Here is a 19283-nt window from a genome sequence, read left to right as displayed (position 1 = left end):
GCCAGATTGAAACGTCAGCCCGCTTAATCGATCACCTTTCAGACGCTGCCGATAGATTATCGTGAATTAATTGGTAAACGAATCCCGGTTGATCGTTGTTTGCGTATCGATTTTCTTCATCGATCTACTCGACAAGCATAAAATTGAACACGGTCCAACCTACCACCTGAAACTTCCAAATTAGTAAGCGTTTTTCGATGTTTCACTTTGGATACACGTTCCGTGGATAAATGGCAATTATTCTTTCTAAAACTACGAACCATATGTTCGCAATAATTAGTTTCTAGCTTCTATGTAAACTTACGTATCTATAGAATTATCGGAATATTAATTCGATATAGAAAAATGATCAGAAAGAATTGACAAATTGCACGGATATTGGCAAAGACGCGATTGAAAATTCGTCACGGACAATGATTCCGCCACTCCAAAATGAAGTAGCCTTTGTACACACCGATCGACCAGGAAACGGCGTTTTCACGTGACAATGGCGAACCGGTCGGTCGTTCTTATCCCTTAGCAAAAGGGAGAGTTCATTGTTACCGATAAAAAAAAAAAGCTACCTTTTCTAATCGATACGTCGTCGATCGTGTCGCGGAAACAGAGCACGAGACGCGTTCAAAAACAAAAAAAAAAAAGAGTAAAAGCGAGGAAAGGGTAAAAACAAACATCAAACCGAACAAAAAGAAAAAAAAAAGAAACAAAACTGTAGACGAAAAAGATAGAAGGGGGAAAGAGAGAGAACTAGAACAAAGAGAAAAGAAGTCAGAGGAATATTGACTAAAGTCTGCAACTGTTCCGGACCCGTTTAGCTGGAATGGCCTCAAGCAACAGCTGACGTTAGTTGACACGTTTTGCCAGGCTTGCACACACGTGAAACGCAGAGAATCCCGATAACAATTACGCCATCCCTATCCCGTCCCTACGTTCTTTCATCTGCCGTCACTCTCGTCCATCTTTTTTTCATCCGCCTGTTCGTCCATTTTTTCTTCTCTTCTTTTCTTTCTTTTTTCGGTTTTTCATTCCTCCCTTTTTTCACCATCTCTCGTTTCTCTTTCGTGCCTTCCATCGTATACGCGAAAAATCTACGGGTAAATCTCGTTCGAACGAGATAGAGAAAAAATTATAAAACAAGCGAGAGGCAACGAGGAATTGCAAAAGAGCAGACACAGGAAACGGGTAACGACAGCTATCGTTTTTGAGCTTTACTTCCTCGACAGCCGGTTTGCAGCTCGCCATCGCGCGGCATGAAAATTAATTTCGAACACCGCGCTCATTTCGCCAACTGTCCTCTTGTTTCGACGTCATTCCGTTACAAAAATCCGCTCTGGTAATATGGCAACGACATACGCGGGAGAAATTAGATTTTCGAATATATTCCACATCCTTCTCCATGCTCTTTTTTTTTTTTTTTTTTTTATATAAATGGAGATGTTTATTTTTTTGTACGTTAAGCGAGGGATAAGCGAGATCGATGCTCTTTTGCAATTTCGGGGAACAACGTTTGTTCATACTTTGACACGTTCGGAAAACTTGATAAAAGAATTTATATTTTTAATAGTTGAAACGTAATCGATTGCGCTCAAATACCTGCCAAGTTTTGACTAATGGAATGCCAGTGAACTGGGTCGAACGTGTCAGCATTCTCGATTTTACGTAATAAAATCTTTTTCTCTAAATATATTACTATTTCGCGATATTTTAACAAGAGACGTTTTCGAATTTTACATTTCAAAAAGATTATATTTCTCATTTTATTTATCTGCTCTCGTTATTGCTAAGTAAATACATTTCACAACGATGAAATATCGATAGATCAAATATCAATAATACGATATCAATAAATACGATAAATCAAAACTCTTGGAAAGCGTCTCTTGCGATTCGACCATTGCACCACATCGCGTCGCAAGATCGTGCAGCATCTTGTTGCATTTTGTCGCCTGATCTCTCTTCATCCACTCATTTTCCACCCCTTCTTTTTCATTCATTCTCTCTTCACATTTACTCGAAGTATCAAAATATACGAAACACCGTGGACACGAAATCGATTTTATCATTCGAATGCTATTCACACAGACACTAAACGAACATGTATAGATTCGTTTCTAGGTTCTATCACACTGACGATGATAATAATGATAATAATAATATTAAGCAACGACCACACCAACGACAACGATCCCTCGTTAAACGCGACGCCATATTAAAATCCACCCGAATCTGGCCGGAATTTCTTTTCAGGTTTGCCGTTTGTGTTTCAGGCTAAAGCGCCCGCTCTGGAGGTAGGAATTTTAAGGGTCCGCCCTGAGTGATCTTTCTTCGCCCGTTGTTTGTCTATTATTATCTTCTTCCTGTTTTTTTTTTTCATTATTTTTTTAACTATTTGTCCCTTTTTTTTCTTCTCTCCTGTCCTGTCTTCTTGGTGGTTTCTCTCGTTTGGACCTGGCCGATCAGGAGTGCTCACCGATCGTCGTACCAACGTCTCACATCTGTATCACACTTTACTTTCTCCGTTTAATACAAACAACGATTTATTTATTTTTTTTTTTATTCTTCCTTTCTGTTTTACGATCCCAAGTATTATAAACACAGTCTGTCTCTGTCGTTGCGGTTCTTTAAGCTTCTCCCTCTGTTCTGTGCATCTTCCCCGAATGTTTATTATCTATATCTCCCTCTTATTCCTTCTTCTGTATCAATGTAATGCATGTGATTGGTAGTTTTTGTTTTTCTTTTCTTTTTTTCGTTATTATTATTTTTGCTCCTACCCTCTGTTCTTTGTTGTTAGAAAGTGATACTTTTATTCTCTTCCATGGGTTTGTCGCTTTTACGTAGACATACACGCGATATTGTACGTTGAGAATACTAGAGTATATAGGAAGTAATGTGTGTATCATAATTTTCAAACGGAGAAAAAAGTTCCTCGCCGACACGACAACTGCAACTTTCTTCCACGATTATCGAAGACAATCGTCGATTACTGTTTTTGAATAGCTCTAACATCATCCTTCAAAGCGATGCAGAAATATCGACAAAAATTCGCTATTTCCTTTTCCACCCTTCGTTGTTTTTCCCTTCCACATACGCTGCTAGCTACATACGGGTATTCGATACAATTTACTGGCAATCTTTAACAAATTTTACATTTATTGATTTACATAATAATTTACACAAGCGACGTCATAGCGCTGTAGAATCACGAGAATTGGAATTCAAGCGTGTATTTTAAATTTTAGTTTGAAAATTAATTAGCTTCTAACTTTGTTCGCCAACGTGATACACTTTCATAACTCGGAGAATCAACTTTTTACGATAGTATGCGTAATCATCAACTCGTTAAGTAGCCAGAAAAGTGTCTGGAAAAATGAATTTCGTTGAAACGGCAAAAAGCGCAGCGAGCTTTCCAGTCGGAATATACGTGAAAGTAAAAAGAAGTATAAAATAGGCCAATTATCCGGCAAGTTCGAAATTTCCTTTGTTTCTGCATCCTCCCCCTCCATTAATAATACGAAGATGAGACACGTCTGAGCTGCAAGCAACGGCTGCAATTGGTGAGCACTCCGCGGACCCGGCGAGTATCTTAGAAAGAGTTGTTTAGCTAGTTTAGAGTTGCTCCGAGTTCACCCATCCCACAACAAACCGACACACCCCATGGCGACAGATTCAGCCCCTTGAAATTAGTTCTCTGCCCGGCGACTTAATCGAGAACGTGTTAGAGAAGCCGAGTTGTCGCGCAACGGGGTGGTTCCTCTAAAGCTTTTGACGGAAACCGTCGTGGATGTAGTGACTGCTGGAATTCGAGATGCTCGACGAGGCACTCGAGGCGTCGTCGAGCATCGTCGAACCTCGCCCCGTCTCGTGCACTCGATTCTCGAAACGTCAAGTCGATAGTTCGAACCCATCTACGGATATCAAGCTCGAAGCTTTCGAGGGATGACTGAGAATCCTGCAAGATCATTTGCAATTTGATAGAGCTTAATATCTTCCGTCTGTTGTGTTTCGTTGGCGTTTCAACGTTTATGCTTTAGTTGCGATCGTATCGGTTGTACATGAACTGTAATCTTTATGCAAATTCAAACGGACAGTCTGAACAGTGATTTGTGTTTCAACTGCTAGAAATTAGAACGAGTAATCTACCGTAGAATTCTGTTTACGTAGACTCCGTTTATTCGAACGAAACCTTAGTAAATTTCGCAAGATGAAGAAATAATTACTCGTTAAATCGTTTATTCTCAAGTCCCGGTGATTTTATTACGCGATCGATGTATTTCTGTCGAGCATATCGATTTTCACAGCGAGAAACTTTCCACGTGAGATACGTTTCATCATAGTTGCGTTCATCGCACGCGTCATGTACATTAGGTACGTAGCTTGCTGGAATCGGTGATCGAGTTTTCGAAGGGATCATCACAATCTCGTGGAAATTTCACCGCCCCATGTCTTCGTAGAGCTGAACGTAAACGTTTTCTTTGCGTATACATAGGAGGCATGTCTCTTTCCCTTAGGAATATTAGACGCAATTATCGGAGAGTCTTTAGCGAACATAGAATCTCATTATATTCCTGAAATACATTAGGAGAAACGTTTTGATTCTTGAATCAAGGATAGCTTTGTCAGAACTATTTGATAAAGCCAGTTTGTAGCATTAATTCATTTTAGAATCGTTCCTTTCAAAGCACAACACGCTAATGTACGCTCCGTCTAATGTACTCGATCTAATTTCAGAAATTTAATCGGAAATTATAAATTGAAAAGATCTGAGATTCGGTGCCTCAAATTTCCCACCGTTCGTACGATAGTTAAAGAACAAAATTATACCGTACAGAGTATACAGCAACGTGTATACTCGAGAAATTTATCTTTAATTTCGGTCTAGAAATTTCGAAAGCCTAACGTTGTTCGTCCACTTGAAAACCGTCCGCTGTTCGTGCAAAAATGAACTAGAACCGAAATTGCAGCAAAAACAAAAACGGTCTTCGATTAGGAGCAACGGCTGTACAAACAAACTGGTGATCGAACAAATTTCACGTCGAACGGTTAGGGTTAAGGAAAAAAAAAACGTAAAAGAGCAGAGAGGGGGTTGCAAACCGGTTCTCCGTGGGATGAAATGTAAATGGAGCACGAACGATCGACCAAGTAAATCGAGAAGCGAAAGAATGCAGCGTCGTAAATTTGCGAGAGACACGCGTGCGTCGAATCGCGGCCACAGAATTTTCCGCGGCTAATTTCCTGCTCGGGACCGCGCCAACGATTCGATTTCTTTCTGATGGTACCGGCGTACCGGTTCGTCTTTATTCGCCTCACGGAACCGGCCACGAGGGATCCTGGTTGTCGGCCAGGATTTACGAGCTTTTCAGGAAGAGAGCCAGTGGTCCGCGTGGAAGCCTGCCTCTTCTCTCTTCATAAATCAACGTCGCGTCATTTCGTGCGTCCGACAGCTTCATTCCGGCTATTTCGCTGAGCTTCCGTCTTCCAAGCTGCCCTGTTAAATACGATAATTATTATTCGGTGGAAAAAAGAAATTGAGGATTTAGTATTTTTGTTGGGAGAATCGAGAGCTTAGGGGGATAAATTACGACAATAGTCGATACCGGTACCAATTGCACTGGAAATTACAGTTGCGTGAGTCTGCGAAGTTCTGAGAATTTATATACAGGGTGGTTGGTAACTGGTGGTACAAGCGGAAAGGGGGTGATTCTACGCGAAAAAAGAAGTCGAAAATATAGAATAAAAATTTGTCGTTTGAGGCTTTGTTTTCGAGAAAATCGACTGTGAATTTTCGTTCGGTACGCGTGCGGTACGTTATAACGGATCTCACTGTAGATCGTTGTCTCGATGGAAAAATTAAAAAAAAAAAAGAAAATTAAGAAAAAATTTTTTATTCGTATCATCAGTTATCAACCACCCTGTATAATCAGCTATTTTAACTTTTAAACGTGTCATCCTTTTAGTTCCGTGATTAATTAAGTTACAATTTCGTTCTTAAACGTAACACGGTTTGACGAACTGGAAAAATATAATGAACTCTTTATGATGATAAACGCAGAACATTATTTTCATAGTTATAATCATATTTCAATTATTCGTTTCTTATGAGAATTGACAGGGAACTGAATATCGTTCTGATTCCTGCAATTTCGAAATAAAGAATTTTTTAAAAACACTTGTTCCAATTAAAAGCAATCGCAATTGTCCGATACTAGCTGTTTAAAGCTTCGTTTATATCGACATTAAATTTTCAATGTTTACGTATCTATAGACAGCCTAATAAAGTAAATTGCAACGAAAGTCGATACCGACGTCGATAATTAACGTTTCAATTATTTCACAAACAACGAAAATATAGTTGTTCGGTATCCAAAGCGTTGGACAAATTGCACGAAATTCCGTACGGCCGTCGAAATTTTTCCGACCAATTAGGACGCATCGACTCCAATTTCCGGGCTAGTTGAAACAAAATCAGCCCCGCGTGGCGGTGAAAGTGGATCGAGCATAGGACGAAAAGGGAGTAATTATCCAGATACGTTCTCGTGGCTACTGGTGAAACGTTATGTCGGGAAAAGAGGAGATCGTTAACGTAACATCTGACCCGTGAACCAGGCCAGCGTAAACGCGATATCCCCGTTGCGGTTTTGTCGTTTCACGGAACGGAGGTTCAGCGAGGAATAGGGAGACGGAAACGGACATGGAAAAAGGAAAACGATCGGCGGGCAACTACGCGATGAACGTTGTAACGCTGGTTTCCAGCCACCTTTGCATCCACCCTTGAAAATAACCGAGAGTTAATTGACCCTGCGGCGATGCGCCTTTTAACCGCGCTGGAATTAAGTATCGTACGCGAGCAGTTTCGTGTCGAAATGTTCTACAGAGATCGCAACTCGTATCTCGTTAAATATATTTTCGTCTTTTGAGATGCAAAAAATTTTCAAACTTTAACGTTGCTCGAGTAGAAGTAGATAAGCCCGGCATTGGTCAGACGTGAACGCTGGGCTCGCACGTTCTGAATGTTTCGTTTCCAGAGGAATAAATTAATATCGTGGAATGTTCTCGTGAAAAATCTGACCTTCTATTTCGTTCGAATTCTAACATTCGTAATTTTATTCGAAAGTAAAAGTAGAATCTCTGCATTTGTCGGACATCGTTTCTATACTTTCGACATTCCGAAATTCACGTTCTCAGAGGAGTAAAGTCGCAATATCGTATAATTTTCTCGAAGAATTATCGCCATTATTTAACTAATTAAGATTCGGTATTTACGTCTTGGACGTTGGTTTGATGTAGATGCTTCTTGCGTTGATCAGACATTGCTTTTTCCCCAAGCAGTAAACTGGCGATGTTATAGATGTTATACTTGTCTAAGAATTATTACTGTTGTTCTTCGATTTTATTAGAACTGACATTGATTAGACATCAGCTACGGACTTTCAATATTCTAAAAGCTTCTCTCAGAAGCCAATATCGTTGAATCCTCTAAACCGTGTACTAGATTCGAAGTTCCGCCTTTCTATTTCATCAGAATTCATTGTCCATAACTTCGATGAACAGCGAAAGTAGATTGTCCCCGCATTGGTCAGACGTTAATCCCAGGCTTCCGATGCTTCAAAAATAAAACTGAAGCAACAGCACTATAGTATTTTCGCAAAGGATTTTCACTGTTTGCTAATGAAAATTCTCTCTGAAAATGACGTTATTAAATTATTTTCTCGCTGCACGAATTAAGTTTAGTTTATAACGAGTCTACTTCATGAACACGGATAGGCCCACAAAAGTACATGTTCGAAAATTCTCTAAATGTACTGTGTGCATCGTACGAAGCTAGTGAAATTTCAAAATGTTTATCAAGCTCATATAATACGGTCAAAAAAATTTCCTGTGATAAATGTCGAAATACTTTTGTTGGCCGATGTACATCGCGGTGGTCCATTTTCGAATCTCACTGACTGTTGTGAAAGGCAGCAAGGTAATAAAGTTGCAGGATTTCAAGGAACGTTAAATAATTTCCACGGTTGGAGTGGTCGGTTGGCTAAACAGCGTGTGCAGAATAGGGCAGACCAACCGAGAGTCACTTGACCCACATACCACGATGTATCCCGGTCGAAAATCGCGCAACCAGGAACGTGTCTCGCATTTGGAAATGAACCGCGACCCAGAAACTTTCCCCTGAGTTTTTCCCGTCTCCAGGAACGTCGGCCACGGATTCTTATTTCCGTTGTCGCGCTCCAACCTCGACCTTCTATCGCAGTACGCACCGGCCTGTTCCACGAGTTCCTGGCGCCGTTGAAACCGTGTTTCCGCTTCTTTCACTCGATGTTCTTCGTTCGCCGGAGAGGAGAATTGTTAACGAAAGTTTCGCGACGATCGAGGATGAGTAGGGGAACCTTATTCCTGGTATTTCAGGCGATGTTGGCGAAACGTTAACGATATTTTTATCTTGAAAAAATATTTCTTTCCTCTGGTCGTTGTTTCTTCAGTTTCTTTGGCATTTGCCATTTATTCGTTGAATTGTTGTTAGGGATCCGAGAGCAGAAAGTTAAAGTATTTAGAAAAGAGATAGATTACTTGGAATTTGGACTTGTTTCAACGGGGTGAATTTTGTTTCTGTATAAAGAGATTGAGTGACGTTAGCGTTTCTTAAATTAGACACTCGTGAGAGGAGAAATCAAGTACAATTATTGCACAAAAAGCATATGATGTATGATTTATGAGGAGTTTGCTCGATGCACACGTTGCGAAAGAAAACGACGTGCTTGGAAAGCATCATTAATCATCGCGTCTTGAAAAACGTCCGCTTATTTGGCAAGTGAGCGTTCCATCTCGAAGGGGTTTGCAAGGTGCGCTCTAAATTCCCCCTTGTATGGTAGAAATTCTCTATTTAATTTAAAAAAATCTTCCTCGTACCTGAAATATCGAATCTCCTATAAAATTTGTCACGAAAATTTTCGTACTTGATTACCATTATCGTGCTTGTGAGTTGGAGATACATTTCAAAACAGAAAAGAAACGACAAACTGTGTAAAATATCATAGCTTAAAGAAAGCAATGACAGAAAAAGATAATATCATGGTAAAAAGAAAGATTGTACCAGAAAATATATAACCGAAGGATAACAATATTTTATATTAGTGACAAATGTTTTATAGAGAAGAAAATCAAAAGTCGTGTACCTAAGAAGATATGCAATTTGTTGCAGGTTCGTGGAACGCATATAGTTAATTAAAAGACCCTGATCTAGCGAATGGTTCGCGTTTCATTAGCGGGAGAACCAGTAGACGAATTCTCGACTTGCGGCTAACGATTTCGTTTAAGAAAGAGAATAATATGATCGCAGAATTACAAGCGGGACAAAAGAGTTTAATAAAACGGAACAGAACTAAAGGCGAGATTTAATTTCGGTGCACTTAAGCGCTCTCCCATAGATGGTGACGGAATAAGCCTGGCTTCAATCCGTCGAATGGATAATTCCATGAAAATCACCAGAAGTGGATACACTTCTCGCTACGAACGTCAAATAGAATTGCAGAATATTACATGAAAAGGAACTCTAAGGATCCATTTCTCTTGGGAATTCATGGAATTAAGTTTAACAAAATTTTTATATTCTTGTATCGTATTTCTATATTTTATCGAATATGAGAGTAACGTTTTTTATACTTTCTTCTTTTTCTTTTTCATATGCAAAGTATCGAACCTGCATATATTTTTCATCGTGTCGAGAAAAAATTCTCTTATGCTCGAGCGTCGCTATTCGACGACGCGAGATGAAAATAGCGTAAAAGCGTTTTGACAGGCGAAATCCCGTGATAGAAAGATATCTTTAGAGAAGATACACTTGTATTCTAGATGCATGCATGTAGATTTCGCGTTTCCCCCGAGAATGAATGGTACACTCGATGGATATGTCTTAATCTCGACGTGAACATCGATACTCGCCGCGTTCGGAAGTTATCCGAGACAGTTAACATCTCGTAACTGAATCACTCTTGGCATTTCATGTTCCCCTTAGAATTCTATTATCGTACGATAAAACGTCTAGTTTCTTCCTGTGAGAAAAATAAACTAAAATTAGTTCCTTCGTTAAAGAAAAATTTATTTGACCGCCTCTTTAAAAGAGACCTTTGATTAGTTAAATAAACGATAAAGAGTACATTGGTACGTTATTATCGCAAAAATCGATTTCGACGAGTAAATAACATGTAATCATTTTCGCATCATTCTCTGTACATAAATCACGCCTCCTTGAGCTTTGATCGACAGAAAGCAGTAGCTTCGAGAACCACATTTAGCTGAGTGCTCGAAACTTTTTACTATCTGCACCGTGTGGCATATGGATGAAACAGCGTTCGTTGTTCAAACAGCGCTCAAAATAAAAGTTCCCGGCTGCGTAAACAACGTCGTAAAAAATATCGTGAATGAACGATGCACGCCTGTCTCATCCATATGCTTTAGAAACGCATCTATAAAAGTCGTTGCACGTTGTAGAAATTAAAAAAAAAAAAAAAAATACCCTACTTTGTTAAAAACTCTGCAAACATATGGAACTCTCCAGTGATTAAAAAGATTACAAACATGTCTTTACTCCTTCCACACCTTGTACAGAAAACCATAAAGTACCTAAAGCAATTTCCTATTTTAAAAAACCCATGAATTACCCAAGGAATCTATAGATATATCGAGATCGTAAATTACGTTGTTCAATGGTTCCATCCATCGACGTATTTATGTCCGGGGTTGCACACATTTTACAGCAACCCTTTAAATTTCAGACTAAAAATTTTGTATTAAAAGTGCGCTATAGAATACTTCGTTTTTTCTTTTTTTTTTTTTTTTTTCTAAAATATTTTCGATTATTTGCGCTCTTTCAGTCGCGTCTTACGAAGAACCGTTGAAATCCTGAAAATTATATCGTCGTAAATCTAAACAATCTTCGTAACAACATTAAGAATATAGTAGGAAAAATATTCAGTGCAAGGAGAAATGTAAACTTTTGTCCATATTATTTCTGCAAAAGAATATCTACGTATTTTATCAAAAAAAATCCCAAAGATATCGTAGATCTCTACAAAATTCCTATAGGAAATTATCTTATCCCAAGTGTTCCGATGGTTCTAATATTAAATACTCTTTACCGCCAACTACCCCTATTTCATTTTACGCTTGTTTCACGAACCAATCTAAAGATCAAACAATTCCTTCATCAAAACTACTACCTCACACCTAACCCCTAAGGAGTAAAGGTCATAAACAATCTGTGGATGGAGAGTTCCAATATTTGCGAAGCGTGCAGGGACGTTTATGAAGTAAACGCGGGAAGAGGACGCGTTAGTACCGTTTCTCCGCTAGGACATCCTGTCTGGTCTGTCTTGGAGCTTGCTTGAGCCTTGCATGGCGGGTCATGGTTCCTGTTTCAGGCCGCGGCAGCAGCAGCTGCAGCGTCACCGTTGCTGAAGACGCCCCTCTCAACAGCACAGCAGGCCACCTACGCAGCTGCAGCGACCTACACGGCAGTGGCTGCGCGCGCATACAGCGCAGCTGCAGCTGCGGCACAACCGGTCGCAGGATATGCCGCAGTCGCGGGGTAAGCGCACCACTACTCCCTTCGAAAGGCCTGCTTCGCCTTATCCCTCGGGCTCTGTTCTCCTATCTTCTCTACCTCCTTTATGCGACATACTATAACCCTTACGGTCTTCGACGTCGCGTGGGATCTCCTTTCTTTTTCCTTCTTTCGAGACGAGACGCGCTTTTCTACCACGACCGGCGAAGAGATTCGGTTTAATTATTAAGCGATTTGAACTTTTTTTTAATTTTATCGGCAGCTAGTAATTATGGAGAAATTAACAGGAATTTCGTTAATTGGATATTAGTCGATTGCCTTTCAAGGGATATGAATCTTCGGATATTGGGAATTTTTTTTTATTATTTCTTTTATTAACAATTCCGATATAAGAGATTTGCTTTGATTATTTAATTTAGTAGAGTTGCATCGATACTCGAATTATAAAGAGATTCATTCTTGAGGATTTTCTAGTCGGATTTTGGTCGGTTGTTTTTTTAAAGGATTTTAATAGTATAATATAATAGTATAATAATAACAGTATCGATATAAGAGATTTGCTTTGATTATTTCGACAATGGTAGCGTTCTATTGATACTGTGATTATGAAGAAACTAATTGTGGAAATTCAATGAGGTTTTCGTAATTGGTTTTCAATCGATATTTTTTTCAGGAACTTTGGGAATTTTTGTGATATCATTGAATTTCGTTTGGTTATTTCGAGAAGGGTAATTTTGTTAGAAATTAACGCTGCAATTATGGGGAAATTAATTTCTCAGAATTTTAGAATCTGATTTTGGTCGATTATTTTTTTTAAACGATTCCTACCCTTCGATATAAAATGTTGAGGAAGAGATCGAAGATTCTTACGATATCATCTTGCTTTTATTTGTTATTTGTTCATGAATCGAGAAAACTATATCTATTATAATTCTATATTTATCATATTCTACAAATCTAACTTCAGATATACGGAAAAAGATGTACAGTCGGAGTCCATTCCTTCCAGAAGAATTCGTCGTCGTGGTCGAGCTCTTAGGAGTCGCAGACATGTCGAAAGTCAACAACCTGATGATACTCTTACCGAAAAACCTGATAGTCCTATCGAAAATCCTTAGATAACACCCTAAGTTTGTATCTCCTTTTATCTGTTTATCCTTTATTCCTTAACAGGCATCGATTAATTTACAATTACAGAATGGATACTTAATATGTTTCAATGTTGATGTTTACAGTTACGGGCGTGAATACGCCGATCCCTACCTTGGACATGGTATTGGACCAGTAGCTGGCTATGGGGTAAATGCAATTTTTCACCTCTCAAAATGATAAATAGACGGAATAATTTCAATTGCTGATACTTTTGTGAATTTATCGTTGACAATTAATAACTAAACCGTGGCTATTTCTTTTATTTCTAAACATTTTCGTAAATTTATTACTAATAATTAATAACTAGTATATAGATGTTCATGGAAATGTATAATTTCGTGAAATTAAGCAAAGATTCTCTTTCTATTTAGCTCGTTCAATTTTATAACAAGTACTGTACTTTAGATATTTCAAATATCTCTATTCGTAAATATTCAGGCGGAATCGTCGATCATAAAATTAAAATATAATTTCAATTGATGGAGAAAATCAATCTTTTTCACAGGCAACCGTATACAGAGGCGGCTACAACAGGTTCACGCCATACTAAGGATCGTCAGATATCAGAGCGCGAGCCTTCCAAGTACACCGTTATACTCAGCTGAACATGACCAGAACAAAAAGAAATCGACACAATCATCATCGTCATCCGTCATCGATCACGATTAGCCCACGAAGCGATGCCTGGACCCTCCGCGCATGCTGACGCTAGCCTTCTTCGTAGCACCGATACAAAATCATTGACTTCGGCTCTCGTCGACGCGGAACGAAAGCGTGTCTTTCATCCTGAAATCATCCGGCCATTATGGACAACGTTCCAATAAAGCCAGAACTACCGAGTCGACTACGAACGTGCCACGTATAAGTAGGACGAAAATTTCAAAATTGTTTGCGAAACGGGTACATTAAAGTTTTACACACAGTCGATCAGAGGGAAAATAGAAGAAGGAAACCCGTAGAGAAAAGGAAGAGAAAGAAATTTGCTTAATCGTTACAGACGAAAGGACGATCGAATGCATTAAGCGGACCGATAGACGAACAGATAGAAGGTTAAAGATCGTAGGAAGATGATATAGAACACTCAGAATTTAAATTAGATTGAAAGCGTGCTTCTCAGTTGGAGATAGTTTTCGATTGGGGTTGATCGACCAGACGACAAAGGTCTGCCGAAGCGTCGTCGAACTTTCAAACTCTGATCGATAATAAGAGGGTTGCGAGGAAGGACAGAGATATATGGCAGACAGGGAAATCGGTAAACTGAATTAGCGGACAAAGGGGACTGATTAAATTGAGTTTTGTTGGAAACATGTTAAACATCCGAACAAACGGTCGTATCGAGCGTCTTAAGAAAAATATCGGTATCCGGCGAAGGATCAAAGTTACAAGTTAGATGAAATAGAATCGAAACGTTCCGAAGCTGTCGAAATTCGTGTGTAAAGGGAACGTGGCATCGCGTCATTAAACTATCAGTTCGTATCGGAGTTCGGACCCGGCAGCCATTCCGACTTTACGAAGTTGAATGACAAAGGGGCAAATGTGTCGAATCTAGACGGTGTACGTGTATATATATTTGTGTATATACGTATATATATATATAAGTAGATAGATATAGATAATTGATCTCTCTAGAAATCAATTGTAATTATGCAATTCGTTGCTCGTGCACGTTTCTATAATCGTTCAGGAGAAACTTTTAAAACGCGACCCGGCAAGAATTTTTATCACTAACGAAACCGGGACTATTTAGATCACATTACAAAGTTTACGCATCATCGTAATGCGATGTTATTCATTGAGATCCAAAAAGAGTAAAAGGCATTCAATGAGAAATATGAATATAGAAAGAATTTTGTACATAATTCATTGACAATTCGCTAAAATATGAAAACGAAATCTGAAATAAAGAAACGAGTAAACGATCGTTTTCTTTCGTGTCCTTTTTTTTAATATTATTACTATTGCCATTATTTACCCTTGTCCTCCGTATGGACAAAATTTTATGTTTAATTGCCTGCGTTAACAGGTCTTTCCTAATCATGAATCAGAAACACCAATTATCAGACACGTGATAAGACGTGCAAGAGGTAGAGGAAACTCTCGCTAATGGCTGCCGGAAAGGAACTCTTCCTTCGTGTCGACGAGGTACACACGACTTCCGGTGACAAACGCCACGCTCGGTAATCAGCGAAGAAAAATACGCGAGACCCTCTTTAGGTAGCTAGACAAGATTTTAGAGGAGAGAAAACGACGAGAGCGACGAAGCAGTTACGCGTGACCGGTAGGGTTTCTATGCCAAATATGTGTGTGTCTATGTTGCGCGTGTGTGTGCGTAGATTCGCGAAACGAACCGCGGCTGTAAAGAGTAGAATAGTAAATGTGGCTGAAGGGAGAGACAGAGAAAATCCCTTGAATAACTTCTGACAAAAGCAAGATTCTGGCAAACAGAATCTAGTCAAATCAGTCTCTACCGGTTCCTAATCGAGATTATGACAATGTAACGCAGCTTTTCTCCTAATACTCACGGCCTTGTCGACGCTCCAATGGAAGATGGAACGTGACAGCCTCTTTTTTTTTTTTTTTCTTATATAGTTAATGAAAATTACCTTTTAAGGATGGTAATTTTTGTTCGAATTTTGTGAATTTTGAAGCTTGTCGATCGAGGTTTCTACGCTCTCTTATTTTTTTTTGTGACTACTTTTTGGTGCAGGAATTGGAATAGAAATTAATTTATGGTGTTAGTAAATCTTGGTCTCGAATTCGAATCTCTCCGATTTGGAATACTCTGAACGTGAAATTGTCACTTGATTCGTACAAACGAGAAATTCGTTTGTAAGATGTCAATCGACGAAACGATTCCTATTCCTCGATGGACTGAGTGTCCACGCACGAATAGCAATTTTCATCGAGAATTACGATATTCGTCTACAAAAGATAGACACATTGTAACGGAGCTCGAGTGATCGAGGGCGCTGAAATTGATAGACTGATTCTTTGAATTTTGATGCAATCTCTTGGACAGCTTTTCACAGAAAGCTATCAGATTCCTTATGTGATATTTCCAATATTATTTTTCGACTAGAAATTAACTACAGCTATCGAAGATATGTTTTACTGTTCTACGTAGAGAACTAAACTCATTTACATATATATATATATATACGATATATGTATACATATAATATGTACACGTATGTATGTATACATATACGTGTACATACGTATATGTATATACGTGTACATATTATATGTATACATATTGTTTTTTGCATTTTTCATTTCAAACGATGAACGATGGATTCGTCCAAGTTTAAAGTTCCTCGAATTTCTACCGCATTCTCGATCACAGAATTTGATTTCTCGATCGGTCGGAAAAATCTTTTTTTGCTAGACGTAATCACGAAGGCAAACGAGAGAGAATTATAAAACGAAAAAGAGGGAGGGAGAGAGAGAGAGACTCACACACACACAGAGACACACATAAACACAGAGTACTCCGAAGCAGAGAGTAAAAAGAAAAAAGAAACGCGATAGGGAAATGGTACGCACATTGAGCCGAGTGAGTGATAATCCATGTTGAACAGAAAAAAAAAAGTTCTAGTTAAGTGGAGATTTATCGTAATAAATATATACATATATATAAATAAATATATAGGTAAGTCGTTGCGTGACTCAACGTGGAGCGTAAGTGAGAAGGAATGCGAGTGGCCACGAGTGAATGAACTTGAGCGTGAAAGGGAGACATAAAAAGAAACTGATGAGGAAGAAAAAAACGACGAAACGTGAGGAACAAAATGGTCAAGGAAAAGAAACGCGATGGATAACGAGGGTGGGGTGGGTGGGGGTTGGAACAAGGTATGACACAAAGAGTCGTGTGAAATAGCCAAATATGACAAAGATGTTCTTTTCTTTCTCTTTTTTTTTTTGTTTTTTCTTCTACTTCTTCTATTGTCTTTTGTTCTTTTTTTTCTACGTAGATAAAAAACGCGACAGCAGTAGTAAAACTAACTGACGTGGTTAAACGCGACGTAGTTGGTTTACTGTCGTCGAGTAGATTTTAAAGCTCTAATCTATCGTTAGGGTAATTCTCTAGGCTAGGAAGAGAGGCAAAATGGTCGGTAGTTGGTCCTCGGACCGAAATTGGCCGCTAAATAAGAAGATACATATTCTTATTTTTTCTTTTTTCTTTTTTTTTATTTTTGCGTGTGCGAACGCCAGTACATGTAAATAACGTAATTAGGGATCGACTGTGATCGATTTCGTCGAGCACAAAAGGAAGGATTAATTGAACGGGGGACGTCCCCGTTTTAGGAGCTAAACCGAACAATTCAGAACATACTCATTGATTCTTGTAACGTTAAATTAACGAGCGTAGATTTTAAAGGAGAGTCTGTAGAAACGAAACGGAGCGAGAAATAAACGATGGTAAAGGAAACACAAGATATATGCTAGTGATGCACGAGTATGATAATCTTCGAAGAAGCGAGAATGAAAGGGGAAAGGTTCTCGGGAATTCTCTGTTTGAGCGGCAAGAGACGTTCCCAGGATCGAAAAGAGACTCTTTGCTCTTCGAACCTTGGTCGCTTAATCGCGACTCGTTCCTCTTGGAACGAACACATTTTTCATATACGTAAGGCTCTCGAGATGCTGTGTGCTCGAAAATGATATATTGATATTAGAAAGGAATACGCTCTTGATCGTGTTCGTTCGCTGAGGAACACGCGCCAAAAGCGGAGCAACTAAGCAAGAAAGATCTATCCCTGTATATTGTACACTGTAATTACAATTTATACTTACTCGTAATCGATACCTTTATCGGTAGGCTATTACAACTAGTGGCTAGCGTAAGTCAAGCTCAAATCTAGGCGAGACCCACCGTCTTCGCGTCTTTATTCTTCGTCACGAGTGCACAACTCCCATCCCCCGATATTGCTCCTCTTGTTCCGAACTTTTATCGTTTTCTCGAGCGTGTTCTCCGATTGCGTACGCAGGCCTACCGTACACGATTCCCGTTATATTCACGATTCACGTCGTTGAGCTTACATTTTTCATTAATTTCATTTCTCTTTCCACTGTAATTCTTTTCTTCGGTTGCTTATTAGCTTTGTTTGTAAAACGTTGATACAAGTATTCCTGGGCATCTCGCGAAATTAACAATGCGTCCAGGCGATCGACGGATCGTGCTCTATAAATATAATTCAATTGTAAAGCCGATTAATTTAGATTCGATTTAGTTGTAGTAGTTTGTTTCTTCGACTCCGATGTCCCTCGGGGTGTTTCGTGAAACTAATCATTGGAACGAGTTCAGTGCATAGAAACGATAGAAAGATCCGCGATCGATAATACGTTTTAGTGAAAGATACTCGAGATGACTATTTTAGATTCGAACACGACGTTCTTAAGGAAAGGTTGACTGTAAATAATCACGCGAGCACCGAGAAAGCCTAGTTCTATCGATACTATGTACTGAACTCGATCTTCGTATATTCGCCACATTTTGCGGAACACCTTAAATATTTATCTATAGGAAAATTTATCTATATAAAGAATAATGAATCAATCGCTGTACAAAGGGAAATTTAATGAAATTAGAGGTAGCCAGAAACACGAATAGATTAGAATAGTATCTGTTTCTGAGTCTCTTAGAAGAATCGAGCATTTGTTTCGACGATAGAACCACAGATACTAGTCTTCTTCATACTTCTAGAAACTAACTTATAATATTCGCCAAACAAAAAAAAAATCGTGCTTCGGCGTAGAATCCTCTCTTCGTGAATTGTACAAAGTAAAAAAGAATCTGCTAATAATTGTAATTTTAACACGCACGATTCGATTGTCGAACGCTTTGGACGAATCTATGAAATTCAAATTAGAAAATATTGTAAGTGAGAGAGAGAGAGAGAGAGAGAGAGAGAGAGAGAGAAAGAGAGAGGAAGACAAGCCAAATATGCGAGGTAGAACGTCAAAATTTCAAATTGGAAAGAGCACAGTCGACTAATTCGCCCCATTTGTGCCCACGTTTCATTTTTACGTTCTCCTTTTTCGTTGATCCGCGTACGTTCTCGAGTGCTAGCGGGTAAATCGCATTGTAAAATAATCCAATACGATCGATACGCACCGTAACGTTATACATATATAAATATATGATTCTACTCTAATTATTATTAAAGGCAGTACCGTAAACGGGATTTTTAAAGTGAATCTAGATGACTACAGGACTTACGTAAACGACACATCTTTACGAGCAACATATCCTAGCGTACTAGGCGGCGTCGTGGCCAAGTTCAGCTCGAAATCCTCGTAGGTCCTTGGCTGACGAGATATTTGCGATTCGTCTACGCGACAACGCACATTTCCGCTCTCTTATTCCGGAAACTCTCTGGTGTCGTCCTTCCGCGATATGCCGGGGACACATGAAAAACGCGTGGTGCCGAATACACCTTCGAGGCCAGCACCTTCGAGGATTTCGAGCACGACCCATGGCCATCTTCTTTTTTCGAATTATCGCGAGGCAAAGACAGAAAGAGAATGACAAGTGAGAAAAAGAAGATAACGAGAAAATTAACAAGTAAGGGATGTTCCA

General features: G+C 39.1%; 1 protein-coding gene across 2 annotated transcripts in view; it reads left to right on the top strand.

Moving 5' to 3' along the window:
• LOC117205981 (RNA binding protein fox-1 homolog 2-like) overlaps positions 1 to 15191 on the top strand; it is a 346747-nt gene extending 331556 nt beyond the window's left edge. Inside the window, exons 12-15 of one of the 2 annotated variants that reach the window (XM_033444875.1) lie at positions 813 to 839; positions 11409 to 11575; positions 12787 to 12850; positions 13209 to 15191. In XM_033444875.1, the coding sequence (XP_033300766.1) occupies positions 813 to 839; positions 11409 to 11575; positions 12787 to 12850; positions 13209 to 13253 (303 nt within the window). In that variant the 3' untranslated portion in view covers positions 13254 to 15191. The remainder of the gene's footprint in view (positions 1 to 812; positions 840 to 11408; positions 11576 to 12786; positions 12851 to 13208) is intronic. The other variant, XM_033444876.1, reaches the window with a different exon arrangement.
• Positions 15192 to 19283: the final 4092 nt, after the last annotated feature.

The sequence above is a fragment of the Bombus bifarius genome, unplaced genomic scaffold (assembly GCF_011952205.1).
Source record: "Bombus bifarius isolate JDL3187 unplaced genomic scaffold, Bbif_JDL3187 scf7180000007996, whole genome shotgun sequence".
NCBI lineage: Eukaryota > Metazoa > Arthropoda > Insecta > Hymenoptera > Apidae > Bombus > Bombus bifarius.
Note: the sequence above shows the minus strand (reverse complement) of the source record. Positions and strands in the feature narration are given on the sequence as shown.